The sequence below is a fragment of the Cetorhinus maximus genome, chromosome 3 (assembly GCF_964194155.1).
Source record: "Cetorhinus maximus chromosome 3, sCetMax3.hap1.1, whole genome shotgun sequence".
Taxonomy (NCBI): domain Eukaryota; kingdom Metazoa; phylum Chordata; class Chondrichthyes; order Lamniformes; family Cetorhinidae; genus Cetorhinus; species Cetorhinus maximus.
Genome location: NC_135881.1, coordinates 194,664,864 through 194,684,341, shown reverse-complemented (window position 1 = coordinate 194,684,341; position 19,478 = coordinate 194,664,864). Strand labels below are relative to the sequence as shown.

Here is a 19,478-nt window from a genome sequence, read left to right as displayed (position 1 = left end):
GAAAACGGAATAGTACTATGCTGTATATAACACACCTGAAGAAGAATTAGAAATAAATGGCAAACAGCTTTTAAAGAACACACTAGTCCCAAAGGCAGCACACTCTTCCCTCCTCTGTGTCAGTGACCCCAAGGAGCTCCAGAGAGCATTAAAAAAAAATCCTGACATGTTAAGAGATTGGCATCAACCAATACTATCACAGCAGGAAACCAGGTGAGTGTAACATTCTTCCTTACTCTTTGTCTAGTAGCCAACAGAATCAGTCCACTGACAGGCTCACCACTGTAGTCTGTGAAGATCCAACTATACCTCTGCAGGAGGAGAGGCTTCTGTCAAATAGTGGAAGAACTACATACCTTAACGTCCCGAGTGAGAACTCTTCATAAGTGATACTTCCCCGCCTCCTGCATTCTGACCTGACACTTGTTCCACATATGGAGCCATTACCTATATGCCTGCCAAATTATTAGGGCAAAATCCCAAAGACATAAGGTCCGTGGCAAGTAGCCAGAGCCTTTTGAGGGCATTAATGACTGGCTTAAAAGGCCATCTTTCCTACAAGTACTTCAGATACTTCTTCCTTTTTCCTCAATCGAGGATTCCCCTCCAACATGATTGACAGGGTCCTCCAAGTGTATTCAACCTGTTTCCCACACTTCTGTTCTCATCCCTTTCCCCTCCCACCCAAACTACAGTAGGGTACCCCTTGTCCTGCGATTCCACGTTACCACCCTCCACATTCGACAAATCGTCTTCTGCCATTTCCAATTCCCCCAACATGATGCCACCACCAAAACAACATCACCTCCATTCCTGTTTCAGCATTCCAAAGGGACCACCTCCCTTCCATATCTTGGTCCATTCCTCAAAGCACTCAACACCACCTTTCCTTTCTATGCAAGCACAGGAGATGCAATAACCTTTCCCTTTCCCACCATCCAGGGCTCTAAACACTGCTTGCAAGTGAAACGGCAATGTATTTGCACTTTCAGTTTAGTGCACTGTGTTCGCAACTCAGTGTGGTCCTCTATATTTAGAGATTCTAAATACAGTCTGGATGACTGCTTTGTAGAACACTTCTGTTCAGTCAGCAAGCATGACCTCAGCGTCTCCAATTCCACTCCTACTTGGACCCCTCTGTTGTCTGCCGCTTACATTGAGCTGCGTTGTAACAGTGTAAGCTCAAGGAACAACATCTCATCTTTCGATTAGTCATTTTATAGTTTGCTTTTTATTCATTCATGGGATGTGGGCTTCGCTGGCTGGGCCAGCATTTATTGCCCATTCCCTTGAGAAGGTGGTGGTGAGCTGCCTTCTTGAAACACTGCAGCCCATGTGTTGTAAGTACACCCACAGTGCTGTTAGGAAGGGAGTTCCAGGATTTTGACCCAGAGACAGTGAAGGAATGGTGATATATTTCCCAGTCAGGATGGTGAGAGGCTTGGAGAGGAACTTCCAGGCAGTGGTTTTCCCATGTATCTGCTGCCCTTGTCCTTCTAGTTGGTAGTGGCCATGGGTTTGGAAGGTGCTGCCTAAGGAGCCTTAGTGAGTTCCTGCAGTCTTCTGAACTCAACATTGAGTTCAATGATTTCAGATCATAACTTCTGACTTTACTTTTTTCAAATGGCAGCTTTTGATTCTGCATTTCCAATTTACAGCTCTAGAACCACCTTTTTGTTTTTTACTTGTCCCTTTACCATCTCCTTTTGCCTTTCACCATTATCTTTGAGTCATTTGACCTCTCCTGCCTTTCACCCTATCACAGACCTTCCCTTTTTATTCTTTCCCCCTCCCCCCCTTTCCCTGCCTCTGTACTTAAAATTGGTAAAAAATCTCAGCCTTTTCTTGTTCTGATGAAAGGTCATCGACCTGAAACCTTAAAATCTGTTTCTCTCTCTACAGATGCTTCTTGACCTGAGTATTTCCAGCATTTTCTATTTTTATTTCAGATTTCCCGAATCCACAGTGTTTTACTGCTGTATTAGGACCCGGTAGGTGTCTGCCAGTCTGCTCCAGATTAGAATTTTACCTTTTTTTTATTTGAGCTGCTACAAAATATACACCACGGTGGAATATTTCTTGGAACAATTTGACATATTCTGAGTATTTGTGTTGTGATACATGGCTACTAGTCATCCCAGGCTATTCCCTTGCTATGTAACAGCTCAACCAACCCAACTGCCCCCTCCCTTCAAGCATTGGTGTCACAACCCAGAGTTCCCCTCATAACTCTAGGTGAAACTCACCTGGTGCATTGCAGAGTACTAGGGATCTCACATGTTCCCCACAGCATTGTGGAAAACCATCATTGGTCCTCTGTCAGGAAGCATAAAGAGCTGCAGACCTGGAAAAACCTGGAACAAAAATTGAATGGAGTTGGACTCTATGTACAGGAGGCACAGAATGGAGTATGGAAAGGACCTTGATATAAGTCAGAGAACTGCTAAGTTGCTCCTTCTCATTGGGTGTTGAAAACCTCCTGTATTCCAAATCTGCACACTGGGTAAGAAACCAGGGAAACATCTTGCACATACCCATTGCCAGTAACTGTATGACAGGACCATTGCATAAATCAACTGAGCTGATGGTAATCTCATAAGAGCCTATTGGGATTACACCTTACTCTAGCTCTGTGTGCCAAGCCATGTCCCAACAAATGCATGAAATGCCTATTCAACTTCTCCCTGCCCTAACTCTTTCAGGAAAAATGGTCCATTTCAGCCAGTGAGCTCGAGACTGGCAGTAAAACTTCCAATCAGAGAAACCCTTGGCGCCTGATAACACAGACCTTCCCTTTTATTCTTTTCATGGTGAGTTGTACAAAGCTTGGTGCTCTTCACGCAGACCTATATCTTTTCTCAATGTTGACTATAAAATATTGGCCAAGATCTTCACATTGCGACTTGATGTATTCCTCCCTGGGTTATGTCCAGACAGACCAAACAGACACGACAGACTAAATGGCCTCTTCTGTACTGTAACCATTCTGTTATATGGGGCTGTCATTGAGGAACAATACCAGTGCCGCTCAAACTGGTGTACTACTGTAGTAGCCTTAACCTCTGACTTGGGCCTATGCTGGCGTGGAAGAGGCTTTCACTGGTGTTAACTACAAGTTTCTTCTTGAGATAATGGCGGCAAAGAGACAAGGCTGAGTTTGCAACCATGTTCAGACAAAAATTCAGCATGGATGATCCATTTCGGCCTCCTAAGGTCCCCACACTCACAGAAGCCGTTATTCAGCCAAATCAGTTTGCTCCATGTGATATTGGGAAGTGGCTGAGTGCACTGATTAGGGAAAAGGCTGAGAGTCCTGACAACTACCCAGCTGTAGTGCTGAAGGCATGTCCCAGTAGCTAGCTGTTCCACTACAGCTACAACAGTGGCACCTCCCTGATAATGTGGAAAACTGTTCACAAAAATCAGGATAAATCCAATCACCAGTTATCACCAAAATGATAAAGTTGTTGACTGTGCTATCAAGTGGCACTTACCATTTTAGAATATATTGGCCCACTTGATTCCAGACCTCTTAACAGCCTTGGTCCAAACATGGACCCCAAAGGAGCTGAATCCCAGAGGTGAAGTGAGAGTGCCTGCCCTTGACATCAAACCAGCATTTGACTTGAGTGTGGGATCAAGGAGCTCTTGTAAAATTGAAGTTAATGGGAATTGGAGAAAACTCTCACTGATTGGATACATACTAGCACAAAGGATGATGGTTGTTGGAGGTCAATCATCTCAACCCCACGACATCATGGTAGGTGTTCCTTTGCACTGTATTCTAGGCCCAATGATCTTTCCTCCATCATAAGGTCAGAAGTGGGCATGTTCAGTGATGACTGCAGTGTGTTCAGTTCCATTGGCAAGTTCTCAGATATTGGAGCAGTCCATGCCTGTGTGTAGTCAGACCTGGGCAGCATTCAGGCTTGGGCTGTTGAGTAGCAAGAAACATTTGCCCTACACTGTGGCAGCCACTGATTCTCTCCAGCAAGAGAGAACCTGACTTCCTCCCCTTGACATTCAATGGCATTACCATTGTTGATTTTCCCACCTACACCTGGGGGTTACCATTAACCAGTAACTTAACTGGACCAGCCATGTAAATACTATTTCTACAAAAGCAGGTTAAAGGTTGGGAATTCTGCAGCGCTGACTCTTCCTAAATACCCAAAGCCTTTTCACCATCTACAAGGTGTAAATCAGGGGTGTGATGGGATGTTCTGCACTTGCCTGGATGAGTGCAGCTCCGACAACACTCATGTTGGACATTATCTTGGACAAAGCTACTTACTTGATCAGTATCCATCACCTTAAAATGTTCACTTTCTCCATTATTGGCATACAATAGCAGCAGTGTGTACCATCTACAAGAAGCACCACAGCAACTTGCCAAGGCTGCTTCAACTGAGCTTCCCAAACTGACTTCTGCCATCTGGAAGAACAAGGGCAGCAGATGCATGAGAACACCTTCCTGCAAGTTCCCCTCCCAGGTCATGCACCATCCTGGCTTGGAAATATAATCGCTGTCATCATGACCCCATTAAAACCCAGACACTCCCTACCTAACTGCATTGTGGGAACACCTTCACCACATGCGCTGCAGCAGTTCAAGAAAGTAGCTCCCCCCACCAACCCCACTTTTTTTGCAAGGAAAATTTGGGGTGGGCAGCAAATGTGATATCAACATTCCATGAATGAATTTTTAAAAATTACACTCCTGTGTATGTACCTCATCCGCAGTATGCATCAATGACTTCACCCTACATTTCCATTGCACTGGAGTATCAGGCAAGGATGCATTCTATTTCCTTTCCAGTGTGCACCAATCATAGAACCTCCAATGCCATGCATTAGGTTGAGCCCAGGAAAGAAGGAATGAACACAAAATATCCCTGTGTAATGATTATGTACTAGTATGTTATAATGAACCCAACCACCTCACTTCTGAGCACCTTTCAAAGAATCGAGCAATTCAATCTTTTTGGTTATGAACTTAATTATCCTAAAACGGATGGCACTGCTGGGCAGCTCGGACCCAAGTGATGAACCTTGTCCCTAGCACCCCTCCCCCACCTCCTTCCGCCACTTATTTGCCAAACATAGCGAGCTGAGAATTGACATTCAGGCCTTCTCCTGGTTTCCTGGACTAATAATTCAAAGAACAAGAGTTCATTTCCCACAGTGGTTGTTTGAGAATTTTAATTCCATTTATTAAAATAATCTGGATTTGAAGCTATCTGATTGTCATAAAGGAGTGATTGTTTAGTCTCCACCTGGAACTGGGAAAATAAGCAAGTGCTCTGGGACCTGTTCTTGGAGACTCATTCAACACAAAAGTGCTCCCTCAATATGGGAAACCACCCACTGGCAAAAAGTGGTGCCAATCCCAACTAACAGCACCCCTCCATACCATTTTCAACTCTAACAGTACGGTCAAACAACCTGCTCAGCCACCTGACCTACATTATTGCCACAGGCATCATGTAATTGGGGTGTGCAAGAGTGTAGATTATGTATGGGAATGTATACTGTTATAAAATGTGATTATATATTTAAAAATGACCTCATTCTCTGTTGACACGCATTAATTATGCAATATCTTTATAAAATATGAATGCCCTATCTATAAAAGTTATGTATGAGAGCTTTGTGGAATGTCACTTACCTCTATACATAGTTCACAAAATATGTAATACTAAAATGACTTTGATTTGATTATATTGTGGCAGTTTGGCCTGGAGTTTCAGCTCAACTGGGCTGTTTTTTTTCCTTGCTGCAGTTCCCCTGATATCTGCATAACTGCCGCAAAAGATTGTCGAATTTTAACCGCACATTGCATTCAGCACAACTATAATCAGTGATCAGTAGAGTTAGTTTTAAAAACATTGTGCTAGAATGCAGGGAAGCATAGCAGTCAAATTGCGTACAGGTAGGTCAGAGAGAAATAATCAAATATCTGCTTTGACAGTTGAAGGATAGAAAGCTAATCTCAGTAATGTTCACCGTGATACTATTATCAATTGTCGTAAAAACCCATCTGGTTCACTGATGTCCTTTAGGGAAGGAAATCTGCCATTCTTACTTGGTCTGGTCTACATGTGACTCCAGACCCACAGTAATGTGGTTGACTCTTAACTGCCCTCTGAAATGACCTAGCAAGCCACTTGATACAAAGGCAATTAGGGATGGGCAATAAATGCTGGCCTTGCCAGCGATGCCCACATCCCATGAAAGAATAAAGGAAAAAATATGATAGATGTTGGTCAGAACACTGGGGAAGCCCTCCTACTCGTTCAGATATTGCTTTCGGGTCTTCAGGCACAGTTAACACTACAAGGTGATGCAGAGAAGAGTAAGCAAGTATTGTTAGAGGGGGGAGCTATGATAAACAATTAAATGAGATGGAACCCTTCAGCCTTGAAAAGAAATGCTTTGAGAAAGCCTTAGAGGTAAAGCAGATGCTTAAAAGGAAAGGGGAATAAAACAATGTTTTCAAATCTTTGGAGCAACAAGGCAAGCCAAGCTGTGAAGTGCATGATTAGGACAAATGTCAACTAGTATTTTTTGAATAGTGGTTAACAGCTGAAAGGGGTTCAGTAGATGGTTGTTGAGGCTAGGTAATGGGCTGAATTAAGAAGCTGGTAGATGCTGTAATGGGGAGACAGTAGGGTTGGTATCCTGAAAAATGGATTGAATGGCTTTTTCATCTTTATCTCATGTTTGCACAAATATATGATTTCTTAATTTGCTCATTTCCAGTGAAGTAGATGTTGCAGACCAGTTTGATTACTGCTTGACAGTGCATGTTGGTGAATTGGATACAGATTTGGAGGTGAAATTGACTCTAATCAGGTGTCGCTTTTCTTATTTGACAGTGAATCTGATGAGAATTGCAAGAAGCATTTGGAAAGAGTATTAGCTATTTGGCAGGAGAGGATGGTTTATGAAAACAACTTCATCGATCAGCTTAAGCAAATTGTTTGTAAGTATAAATACATTGACCTTGGCAGTAGAAGGCTCAATGACTTTTATCTATTGAGTTTGGAAAGTAAATTTTAAATTTGTCTTTTGCTGCCCATTAAGCAACAGAAAAAAAGGCCAAGAAACGTACCTTTGAACAAATACAGGAGGAAGATGATGATGACTATCTTTCCAACAGTACACCTAAAGAACCACCAGAGGTAATGCCAAGTTATTTGATGTAAAATAAAATGACCGTTGCATATAGCTTTGTAAACCTGACAAAAATTCCAATAACGAGTTTCAACTGAATACTTAAGGTCAGAATGCAAGATTGTAATTACTCTCTGCCGGTTGGTTGCAACTAATGTAAATTGAACTAACCCTTTGATAACTAACTCAAAACAGAACAAAACCCCAGAGAAATAGTTACCCTGCAAGCAGTGGATGTTAGTGAGGATGTTGTCCTTTAGCGCTTTTTTATTTTTTGCATCATTGCAGGATGACTGCCTCGCAGGGAAGGATTGTCAATTGTGATGTTGTGACTGCAGGTTTGTCAGAAAATAATTTGCAGGCCATTACTAGGAAATTCTGTGTCCAATTTATAATAGTACATTGATTGGCTCAATACCTAAGAGCTGCTATCAGTATTCTTTGACCAGGTAAAGCTTTGAGGTTTTCATTGGCAGCTGCATTCCACCATAGCTGTGTCAAGTATTTCTTGTGTACACTTGAAACTTGAACCCTTCACTGTACTGAAATGTGTGAGGAGTTTTGAAGAGTATTGATTTGGTCATTTGCACGCCTGTTTCGTTAGCTGGAACACCAAAGCAAAACCAATTTTCTTTTTTTGTTTAAAAAAAAAATTGAACTTTCTCTTAAGGAACCTTGAACACCAGTAAAGTTTAGTTTCTAAAAATGGCATATTACTAAGGGTATTACCACTGAAATGTGGAAAAAGAATTGACTTATAGGTGGAATTGTCAGTTGCTGCCGGGCTGTGTTATTCACCCTCATTTTCCTGCAGAAGGATTGAACATTTATGATTATATGACTATGATGTAATGTTAAGTTTGAATGCATTCCCATAGGTTTTTAAGAGGTGTAAGTCGTTCAAGGTTCACATTCTTTATCACTATCCAGCAGCAAGTGGCTGAGCAGGAAGTCTGCAACGCCTGATTTGTGAACTCTCGGCAACGACAAGATCAGGCTGTGCTCTGATACTCACTCGTAGTTGAACAGTCTTATCAAGGCTCACACCAGAGTAACGATCACTTGGGTGAAGTTTTAGATAGCAACCGGTGCCTACAGCAAGGAGTATGTTCTTTCAGGAGAGAAGGAAAGTAGAGAAGTTTGGCTAAAGGAAAAGTAATGAATGACAGCTAGATGCTCAAGCCTATTGGGCAAACAAAAAATACTTTATGAATTGCTTATCTCTTGAAAAATTGATTGTTATGTTAATATAACCAGTACGAGAAGCCTAGAATATCTCCATTTTGTGAATGATGAACTGAAGCAGGCATGTCCCAATGATGTCAGTATTGAGAATCCCCAGGAACTATGCGCTATCATCTAGCTTTGGAGTGAAATTATTTGGTCTGTTTCTAAGCTAGCTGTTGGCATTTGCTTTTAAAAATCATTCCTTTGCAGTGCTAAAGTGTTTGAATTTATGCATGATACGTTTCTCAAACTCAGACTGGTTTCTTTGTTAATTGGCTTTTGGTATTTTTCAAAAAGTCATATTGTAAATAGTGGTTGCACAACTATTTAAAAACTATTGCATTATTTAAAAGCATTTGTAACAAGCAGCTTTGAGTAGTTGACCAATGATAAGTTTGTTATGTAAGAGCATTCTTTAAAAGTAGAGGTACAGAATGTTCCTGGTTTAAATCTTAGTGCAAAGTTCATTCATCTCAACCAGAGCAGAAACTGAATGCTGCAATTAGCCTTGTCACCCTGGCCTAGGGAGGAGGAATATTCTCGACCAACCTTCCTGCTCTTCTTTGCTGCCCAGTAACATTTGTTTGGAAGGTGTCCATGTTTGGACATAAGCGGAGGAGCAGGATTGGACTTACTGTTAGTGACCTCCACAGTTGACTTTTGCTGATATTATCCACACCTAAGTTAAAACTGGTGCCTGTGGAAACATATCAGCAGAAAGGGGAAGAAAAGCTGAATCGAGCAATCTGGTTTTACTTAATGAGACTTCACCTGAATAAATATTGTAGAACTGATTATATTCACAAAAAGATCTTTGTTGAGCATGTACATAATCATGGAATAACCATTGTGCTACATGCTCTGCTGCATACAGATCCATATGATTCGTGACAAGAATATGGCCCCCATGAAAGAGCGTGAATAGATCTATCACAAATATAAACACTTCTACAGTATCAACTTCATCAAGTTAATACTCATATACTTGATGCCTAACGTGATCCGAGGAGCCTGCAATGGTCTGTATTTTAAACCTCAATTTATTTGTGATACGTCGCCATGAACTATTTCAACAAATTTCGAGAGGCGTTTTATTTGGGCTGAATTTTGTTCTCCATTGCATTCAACCAGAGCTTCCTTACATTTATCCACCTTGGAGACAAATGTATTCCTTAAAGTAGAGGGCATGCAACATAGACAATTCACCTGTCCATGTGGTTAAGTCAGTTACCAGTTTGAAACAAAATTGTGTTAGTGTTAGGTTTTGCACAATGCTACAGAACCCGTGACAGAAAATCTATTTGGGAAGTGACTTTGAATTGTTTTAATTCCTGTATTTGTCTGGAGCCCTATTATTACTCAATATTTATTTATTTTGACGATTAATAACTTTGAGATGAAGTTCTTTCAATGGCTTTCTCAATAGCCAAACCTTAATATTTGGCAGGCATCTTTAAAATTATACTGTGGAATCTAAATATATGTACTGGCCACAGAATTTCCCAGTATTGTACTGCAAGCTATTTCACGACAGAAAATGCACTATTTGATACTGTCCTTTGTTGAGCTATCATTCAACATTATGTAATGGAGTATCAGGACAGTCACGTTCTGTTTTGTTGACAATGTGCAATGTGCTCAAAACTGAACAAAACCACTGGATAAACTTTGCAAGAAATCTCTAGCCATAATGAAGTCTGTGCTTCAAATGATATCAGACTACACTGCTGAGTTTTTACTTTAACAGCAATTAAGAGCCATCACCTGTACAAATGTTTGAGGAATTGTTTTGCAAATACTATCAAACCCCCAACGCTCTCTTCATAGGCCTTTTCTATAACTTTGCCCTATCTTGGAGAATTGTATAAAATGCTTTCTCTTTCTTTTTGCTATCCACAAAGTAAAAATTGTTAGTGTTCCCCAACTAACTGTTCTGGGAGAAATTAAGTCATGTATGTTAATATATATATTTTTGTTTTCTATTTTAAATTGGTACTCATAATGTTGTTCCATGATGCAAACTATTCATTCTTAAACCACTTGAATCTGTTTTTGATAGATGTCCCATTTAGATGTTAACTGCTTAATCAGTAAGTGTTCCTTGATATCAAAAAAAGGGATCATAGTACATTAATGTGAAGACAGCTTAGAATGTATACAATACACTTTATACTGCACAAGGTTATGCAACATGGAAGTTAATTTGCAGTGTCATTTTTTGCTGTTGGGTTAGAAATTTAGTACATGTCTTATTGTTACCCTTTTCTAGTCTGCCCCTAATAAAAAATAAAAGAAAATGCTGGAAAAACTCAGCAGGTCTGGCAGCATCTGTGAAGAGAGAAACAGAGTTAACGTTTCAAGTCTGAGTCTTAAGAGCTTCTTCTAGTCTGCCCTCTTGTTATAGCAGTCCTAATCTGACATGTCAAATTACATAGGATTGTAAGGTTCACAATTTGGCTAATAATGTATATTTTATTTTCTGCCACTGCCAAACTATATAGTTTTAATGTAAAGTTACAAATTTTCAAGTTAAACAAATCCCATAATATGGTATAAATAACATAGACTAAATGATTGAAAGTTAAGTACATTCAGGTATCATGCTGGCTTAGGTTCAAAGATGCCACATAGTGTGTTTTTCACTAAGCAAGTTTCTCTAAACAATTTCCCCCTTCCCTGCACTCTCCTTTGTGCCCATCAAAAATCATTTTTGTATAAGAAGAAATCGTACTGAAATCATGAATACTGGTGGAAATCAATCACTTGTCCAGCTCTTGCATCCTTTCAGCCTCTGGGATCAGCCAGTAGATAAGTTTATAGTACATCAACTCCTTGAAGAACTATTTACGCTCACAATAAGAACATTTTTTTTCTTTTTACAGCGTATTGATCATAGGGAACCAATGCATTGTGATTTTCCAATTCCTACATGTACTCCACCCCATCAACACTCTCTTGCACTTATTTAAGCAGTTGTACCACATATGTTTATCAAAACTGTGAGATACCAAAGAATGGCAATATGAGATCTAGGCAAGACCATTCTTCAGCTCATCATTTTTTGTTTTGTGTGTCAGACTGAGGATCTAATTAAGTCATTGCAAGAGCTGGAAAATGCAGCATCTGGTGATGCAGCCGTTCGACAGAAGATTGCATCATTGCCACCAGAGGTTCAAGATGTTTCTCTATTAGATAAAATAGCAGGTAAGCAGAGATTTTTCAAAGGATACAAAATTGTTTGCTTTGAAATTTTCAAATGAAGTGATAGTTGTACAAATTTCTCGTGAATGTAATGTTATGTGGTTTGTGGTTCCAATTTAGACAAAGAGTCCGCAGACAGACTTTCAAAAACTGTGGATGAAGCCTGCATGCTCTTGGCAGACTACAATGGCAGACTGGCCGCAGAACTGGAAGATCGCAAGCAGTTGGCACGTATGCTGGCTGATTACATCCGTAGTCAAAACGAAATCCTAGCAGAGAAGGAACGTAAACTGGAAGTGCGTAATATCTTTTCACTTGTTACTTTTTTTTGTTTTAAAGCACTCCATATTTTTAGGATGCTGGGGTAAGTACCTAAATATTAATGGGTTTTTTCCCACTCCGTAGTTGATTTTATTAACTATCCATAGCTTCTGTTACAGATGATGGGCGTGGATATGCCACACATTGCTGGTCTTCAATCACTTGACAGTCTTCCAATTAAAGAAATAAACAAACCACAAAGAAACAATATGTGTTGTGTTCTCATTTTGAGCAGGATAGCTCAGGTACAAGACCCCATTAATAATGAGCAACTTTGGAGTCAAAGGAAAATTGACTTTGGAGTTGCGAGGCCCCTTTCAAGAAATGTGCATTCTATAAAGAGGCAGTAGGACTTTTCTTTGTCCGCAAATAACAAACATTAAAAAGGAATCAAATCTAACCTTGCTGTTTGCTTACAGCCTTGGTTTCTCTATAAGTTTAATGATTATTCTTTCTCCAATATTCTGATTTAATCAACTGAAAATTTTAAAACCGCTTAATAGGTTTTTGTTAGCCCAGGTATATTACTGGGTATGGAACCAAGGCTAGTGAATGGAGTTAAGATCATCCATGATCCAATTAATACAGAACAGACTTGAGGGACTGAATGACCTACTCCTTTCCTTGTACACAGTACAATTTTTTTCCCTGTTTCTTCTTGTAACCTACTTTTTAAAATAGCAATTGTTTTGAGGCTTTTTTTAACACATTGAAGGTCTTAGCGAATTGTGTGGTTTTTTTGGCGACTGAGACTAGGTTTTTGAATCCAGCTCGGACAGATGGGATGTCCGTCTTGTTCCGTTCATTTACACTAGCAAAGACAGGATGTCTTAAACGTAACCTTTCAAAGCTCGTTCCATAACTGAAGATGTAGTACTATTTATCTGAGCCACAAAGGCCAGGAAGGTTCCAAGATTTGCCCTCAGTCAGTTCTGAATTGACTGATGTCAGCTGAGGCAGTGGTTGGGGTGCTGCAATCAAGCTCCGTATCTCTGAGCTAGGCAAGCTAGAATCGCCCAAAGTGCACGCTCTTGATTTGCTATCCAGCAACTCTTGCACCCGTGGACACCGGGTGAGATTGGCTGAGATGTTTTCTGTAGTCAGATAGCCTGTCATCACCCACCAGCCAGGCTTGGGTAAATATGGCCATTTGGGTGAGACACCAGAGGATGACTACTAATTGTGGATTATTGTATCCAACAAATTGATCAATGCCTAGAGGAAGGAAAATAATTGGAAAGAAGATTATAAATCTCACTTCAGTTTTACTTTTGAATAGTTTTGTTGCACTGCCCCCATGTGTCCATGAAAATTATAGCTTCCATAGCTCTGTAACTGAATATTAACTTTAAAAGATGACTGTATAGTGCTTTCTGTTTGCTCAAACAAGCTTGAGTAATTGTCCAGTTTTTATCATTGATTTGATTGAGCCTGACTGGGCGAAGTACAGATGTTTGACAGACCGTTCTGAGTTTATGAGCACATTGACCTGTTGCACTGAACAGGGTTTTTCCTATTGTTCCTGGCCATTCATTTGAAGTGCTTAAAGTAAAAATCCAAATGCATTGAAATAGCAGCTGCTGAAGTTCTGCTGAGCACTGAAGTTGGTGAGATAATAGATTTCAGACTAACTTTTTGGCTTTGGAATTCAGTGTAATTGTTTAGTCAATCCTAGATGGTCCATTTCATGGATAATCCTAAGTAGCTCAAGTCAAACTAGTTTTAACCCAATCTTTAGTGGGAGGAAATTCATTGTTTTTCTCCATAATTTGGCATTCAAAGAAGCTCCAAATGCTTTGTGTAATAAATGTACATAAGAAATAGGAACAAGAGGCCATTTGGCCCCTCGAGCCTGCTTTGTCATTTAATAGATTCATGGTTGATTCTTAATTTCATCTCCACTTGCTGCCTAATCCTCATATCCCTTGATTGCCTTTGAGTCCAAAAACTATTAATCTCAGCCTTGAATATACTCAACAACTGAACATCCACAGCCCTCTGGGGGCAGAGAATTCCAAAATTCACAAACTTCGACATGCAGAAGTTTCTCCTCTGTATATAAAGGCCAATTCCTTATCATGAGACTATTTCCCTGGGTTCTGGACTCTCCAGTCAGGGAAGACATCCCCTCGGCATCTACCCTGTCAAACATCTCAGAATCTATGAGCAGAACTTAATGCTCTCTGGAGGCAAGTTCCGAGGTTTGTGGTGGGAGGGGGTTTGGTGTGGGTAACCCTTCCCTGGCCACCCCACCTGATCTAAGCCTGGGAGAGAAAGGCTTTTTAAAATTCTTTCATGTGATGTTGGCATTGCTGGCAAGGCCAGTATTTGTTACCCATCCCTAATTAGCTTTGTGCTGAGTGGCTTGCAGACATTTCAGAGGGCAGTTAAGAGTCAACCACATTGCTGTGGGTCTGGAGTCACATGTAGGCCAGACCAGGTAAGGACAGCAGATTTCCTCCCCTAAAGGACATCAGTGAACCGGATGGGTGTTTACAACAATTGATAGCTTCATGGCCACCATTACTGACATTAAATTTCAATTCTAGATTTATTAATGGAATTTAAATTCCACCAACTGCCATGGTGGAATTTGAACCCATGTCCCAGACTCCAGCTGGTCTTCTGGATTACTAGTCTAGTCACATTAGTGCTATGCTACTGTCTTCCTGCTTTGTGGGCAGCCTTCCTGCTCTGATGCCAATTGAGACCTTTTAAGTGGACAATTAAAGCACACTTAAGGGCCTTATCCCATTGCAACTGCTGGTATTCCTGGAATCGGGAAGGGGGGGTCTCCCACAGAGATTCACTCCCTTCCTTTCCTCTGAACCCTTTTCCTCTCTTCCCCCACCCCACCAACGACTGCACTCGCTGGCAGCCCCCCTCCCTGCGAACCCCTGCCTGCCCTCATTTATCTATCCCCAGGGATCTAACCATGAACCCTGGTAAAGACTTGTGTATTACTAGTAGCAGCCACAATTCTCTGTAGCACTGCTGGTAATGGAGAGCTGCCAGCCTCTGATTTCTGCCCTACTGGGGAACAACTAAATGTCCACTGTGGAGCATGATACCTCAGTGGCTAGGTTCCTTCTGCCAGTTAGTGACTTAATTCCCTTGGGGCTCCCAGATATCAGGACAGCGGGGATGTCACCAGTTTTGGTGGCGGAAGTCAGGCCCCCCCCCCCTACTGCCCTCATTAAATCATACCCTATGTTTCAATGGGTCAGTGTTCATTGTTTCAAACTTTCATTCTGCTCAGTCTCTCATAGGACAGCCCTCTCATCCCAGGAAACAACCTTTTGAGCCTTTGTTGCAACCTAAGGGAAATGTATCCATTCTTAAGTATGCACAAATACTCTACATATGGTCTCCCTTAAAGCCCTGTACAATTGCTGTAAGGGTTGTTTACTCTTGTACTCCATCCATCTTGCAATAAAGGCCTTGTACCTTCTTAATTGCTTGTTGCAATTAACTAACCTGCATATGAACTTTTTTTTTTTGAAAGGACACCCAAATCCCTCTGAAGACGAGTGATTTTAAAAAAATATTCAGTTTTTCTGTTATTCCTACCAAAAGTGCATTTCCCCACATGATATGCCATCTTTCTCCTTTACTTAACCTATGTCCCTTTGCAGACTGTCCTTGCAGTTAGGTTCCTCACCTAGCTTTGCATCATCGGGAAGTGTGGATGCAATGCGCTCAGTCCCTCCATCTAACTCAGCAATATAGACTGGAAGAGACCCAGCACTGATAACTTGTAGTACCTCAGTAGTTACAGTCTACCAACATATGAACATACATACATACATACAAATTAGGAGCAGAAGTAGGCCATTCAGCCCTTCGAGCCTGCTCCGTCATTTGATAAGATCATGGCTGATCTGATTGTGGCCTGAACTCCATTTTTCTGCCTACTCACTAAACCCTCAGACTCCCTTGTTAATCAAGAATCTAAGTAAGTGGGCCTTAAAACATTCAATGACCCTGTCTCCATTGTGCTGTGGGGAGGAGAATTCCACAGACTCATGAACTTCTGAGATAAAATTTCTCCTTGTCTCCATTTTAAAAGGGAGATCCCTTAATTTTACACTCTGTTCCTTAGTTCTAGACTCTCACGAGGGGAAACATCCTTTCAGCATCTACCCTGTTAAGTCCCCTCAGGATCTTATGTTTCAGTAAGATCACCCCTCATTCTTTTAAACTCCAATGGATATGGGCCCAACCTTTCCCCATAAGCTAACCCCTTCATCCTAGGAATCAGTCAAGTGAGCCCTCTCTGAACTGCTTTTAATATAATTATGTCCTTTCTTAAATGAGGAAATCAAAACTGTACACAATACTCTAGATGTGGCCTCACCAATGCCCTGTAAAACTGTAGCAAAACATCCCTATTTTTATAATTCATTCCCCTTGCAATAAACAGCAACATCCCATTTCCCTTCCGAATTATTTGTTGTTCCTGGTAACTTTTTGGGATCCATGAACCAGGGTGTCCCAATTCCTCTGTCATGCATAATTTTGCATTCCCTCTCTATTCAAATAATATGCTACTTTTCTATTCTTCCTGCCAAATTGGATAAGTTTGCATTTTCTCACGTCTGCCAAATTTTTGGCCATACACTTAACCTATTTGTATCCCTTCGCAGGCTCCTTCACAATTTATTCTCTATCTTGGTGTCATCTGAAAATTTTGCAACCATACATTTGGTCCCTTCACCAGGTCATTGATATAGATTGTAAATAGTTCAGGCCCCAGCACTGATCCATGTGTCACTCCACTCATTAACATCTTGCCAACCCAAAAATAACCCATTTATGCTTACTCTGTTCCTGTTAGTTAACCAGTCCTTTATCCATGCTAATCTGTTATCACCTATGCCATGAGTTCTTATCTTGGGTAGTAACCTTTGATGTGGCACTTTGTCAAATGCCTTCTGGAAATCCAAGTACACCACATCTACGGGTTCCCCTTTATATATGTTACTTGTTACTACTTCAAAGAACTCATAAATTAGTCAAACACGATTTCCCTTTCACAAAACCATGTTGACTCTCTCTCTGATTGCATTGAGATTAATAGATTCCAGCATTTTCCCAAGACAGATGTTAGGCTAATGGGCCTGTATGTCTCCTTCTCTTGAATAGAGGAGTTACATTTGCTATTTTCCAATCTGGCACCTTTCAAAATCTAGGGAATTTTGGAAAATTAAAACCAATGCATCTACTATCTCAGCAGCCACTTCTTTTAAGACCCTAGGATGAAGTCCATCAGGATCTGGGAACTTAGCCTTTAGTTCTAATTTTCTCAGTATCCTTTCCCTGGTCATTGCAATTGTTTTTAGTTCCTCCCTCCCTTTCGCCTCTTGGGTTACAATTTTTCTGGGATGTTATTTGTGCCTTCTACAGTGAGGACAAATGCAAAATACCTGTTCAATTCATTCCCATTTCCTTATTTTCATTATTAATACCCATGATAGCACGACTGAACATGTGCTTCAGTCATAGCTGCACAGGGTTTTTTTATTTCAAGGCTGAATAAGCATTTTAGTTATAGCTGTGCAGAGATTTTTATTTCAAGTTGGATAATATTTTGTGTTGTGATCAGTATAATTATTAATTGGAAAGGAAATGCTTGTTTTGCAAAATGTAACCCTACCCTATTTGATATTTTGGACAGATTATATGATAGGATCCCTGTTTTAGCAGCTGTTCAATGCAATTGATAAATCACTCAATTTCTGCAATATATAATCTTTGCCATAAACATTTTTTTTACAGAAGCAGAGTTGTACAGCAGGAAAATAGTTGAAAGTTGAATTTGACCTTATCATCCAGGCAGATTTTGTGTTACCCCTCTTTGGTGTGGTTTTAAAAGAACTGAATTTATTTCTGGCATATCCACATTGAGCATTTTGCAAATACTTGAAACTAGGTACAGGGAAACTATGCTGTTCAACATTTAACAAATTATCTGCCTTATCAAGTGAACACTAAAAATCTCATTTACTATTCAAAGAACAGAGCTCTCCCAGTCATTTGACCAACATTTCTCTCAGTACCACCAAAGTTAACTGCTCATTCTGTTACTTTTTGTGGTACCAGCAGTATTTGCCCACAAAACTAATTCATTATATATGAAGTATTTACAATAACGTGCTAAGGCATCTGAAGTGCCATCAATGTGTTTTGTCCCATTAGTAATTTTTGAATCCTACTTTGAATCAATAGTTGCAAAACACACAACTGGTACTTTTTTATCCTCCCATTGATTTTATTTATGCTGAAGGTAGCATGAGACTTTTGAACTATCTGCCATTTTTCGCACTAAACTACTGATAGGTGGTTCATTAATACATTCCAAATTAATTCCAAGAAGGAATTCTTTGTGAATACAAGATTTTATCCAAAATTTTCATGTAATTTATTTTGAATTCAAGAGGTGAGATAGCATAAACCATGTTGTGAAATAGAAACACTTTGATCTCCAGAAGCAGCAGTTAAGCTTCAGACTGCACAAGAATTATAGAATTCTATTTCTGTCTTCATTAGGTACCATTTAGCTTCATACTAGACTACATCCATTTAGGTAAACTAATGTCAAAAATGTTTCACACCGAATAGAAACTCCACCATAGCTTATTGAATGGATCCTCTGTGGATAGGGTGAAACTTCTTCCACTGGCAGGATGGTCGATAACCAGAGGGCAAATATTTAAGTTAATTGTCGAAAGGATTAAAGGGAAAGTGACACTTTTTTTTGTTAAGCAGCGAGTAGTAATCTGGAATGCACTGACTAATGGGTGGTAGAAGCAGATTCAATGTTAACTTTCAAAGAATATTGGATAAATACTTGAAAAGGGAACATTTGGAAGGCTGGGAAACGCTCGCGAAATGGGACTTAAGTAATTCTTTCAAAGAATTGGCACAGACAAAATGTGCTAAATGGCCTCCTGTGCTGTGTGATTCTATTGGGAAAGCAGCCACTGGAGAGGAGAAAATATTTGGGTTATAATTGAGATGCTGTTAATCTGTAATTTGCGTTTAAGCAGTAGTGTAAAAAAAAAAGCAATTGGGTTAGTGCAAACAATTTGATTTTGTTTATAATCTTTACAGCCAAAAGAGAGATGTATTTATCTCATCACCCTAGCTGGGATGCCAGACCCAGGCATGAGTGCACTGGGCCATCCAAACTCCAATATTTGGCTATTTTTTGGGACCAATCCTGGAAGTGCTACATCACCAGATTTTCTTTCACTTTTTGATTTATTTTTGTTGGCTAGCAATATCTGGTCAATATACCAGTTGATCTGTTATTATACTGCACATGGAGGAAAGACCAGGTGAAGTTGTCAGGCCGTGTAGGAGTTCCGGGAAGGGGAAAAAACCATTGGGATGGGAAAAAAGGAGCGAAGAGAAAGGTGCAGGGAGAGGGAGGAGTAGGAGGATGTGGATGCAGAAATGTAGGGAAACCACCTTTGTTGGGCAGGGTGCTGGCAAAGCTTCCTCTGTGGGAAGTAGGGAGAGGCCTAGGATGATGCGTAAAGACAGTCTGT

The 19,478-nt window shown here is 40.4% G+C and overlaps 1 protein-coding gene across 2 annotated transcripts in view; it reads left to right on the top strand.

Moving 5' to 3' along the window:
• LOC144679144 (regulation of nuclear pre-mRNA domain-containing protein 1A-like) overlaps positions 1 to 19,478 on the top strand; it is a 58,889-nt gene that overhangs the window by 11,240 nt on the left and 28,171 nt on the right. For both annotated transcript variants that reach the window (XM_078539504.1, XM_078539505.1), the window contains exons 3-6: positions 6,879 to 6,985; positions 7,087 to 7,184; positions 11,481 to 11,607; positions 11,725 to 11,900. In XM_078539504.1, the coding sequence (XP_078395630.1) occupies positions 6,879 to 6,985; positions 7,087 to 7,184; positions 11,481 to 11,607; positions 11,725 to 11,900 (508 nt within the window). The remainder of the gene's footprint in view (positions 1 to 6,878; positions 6,986 to 7,086; positions 7,185 to 11,480; positions 11,608 to 11,724; positions 11,901 to 19,478) is intronic.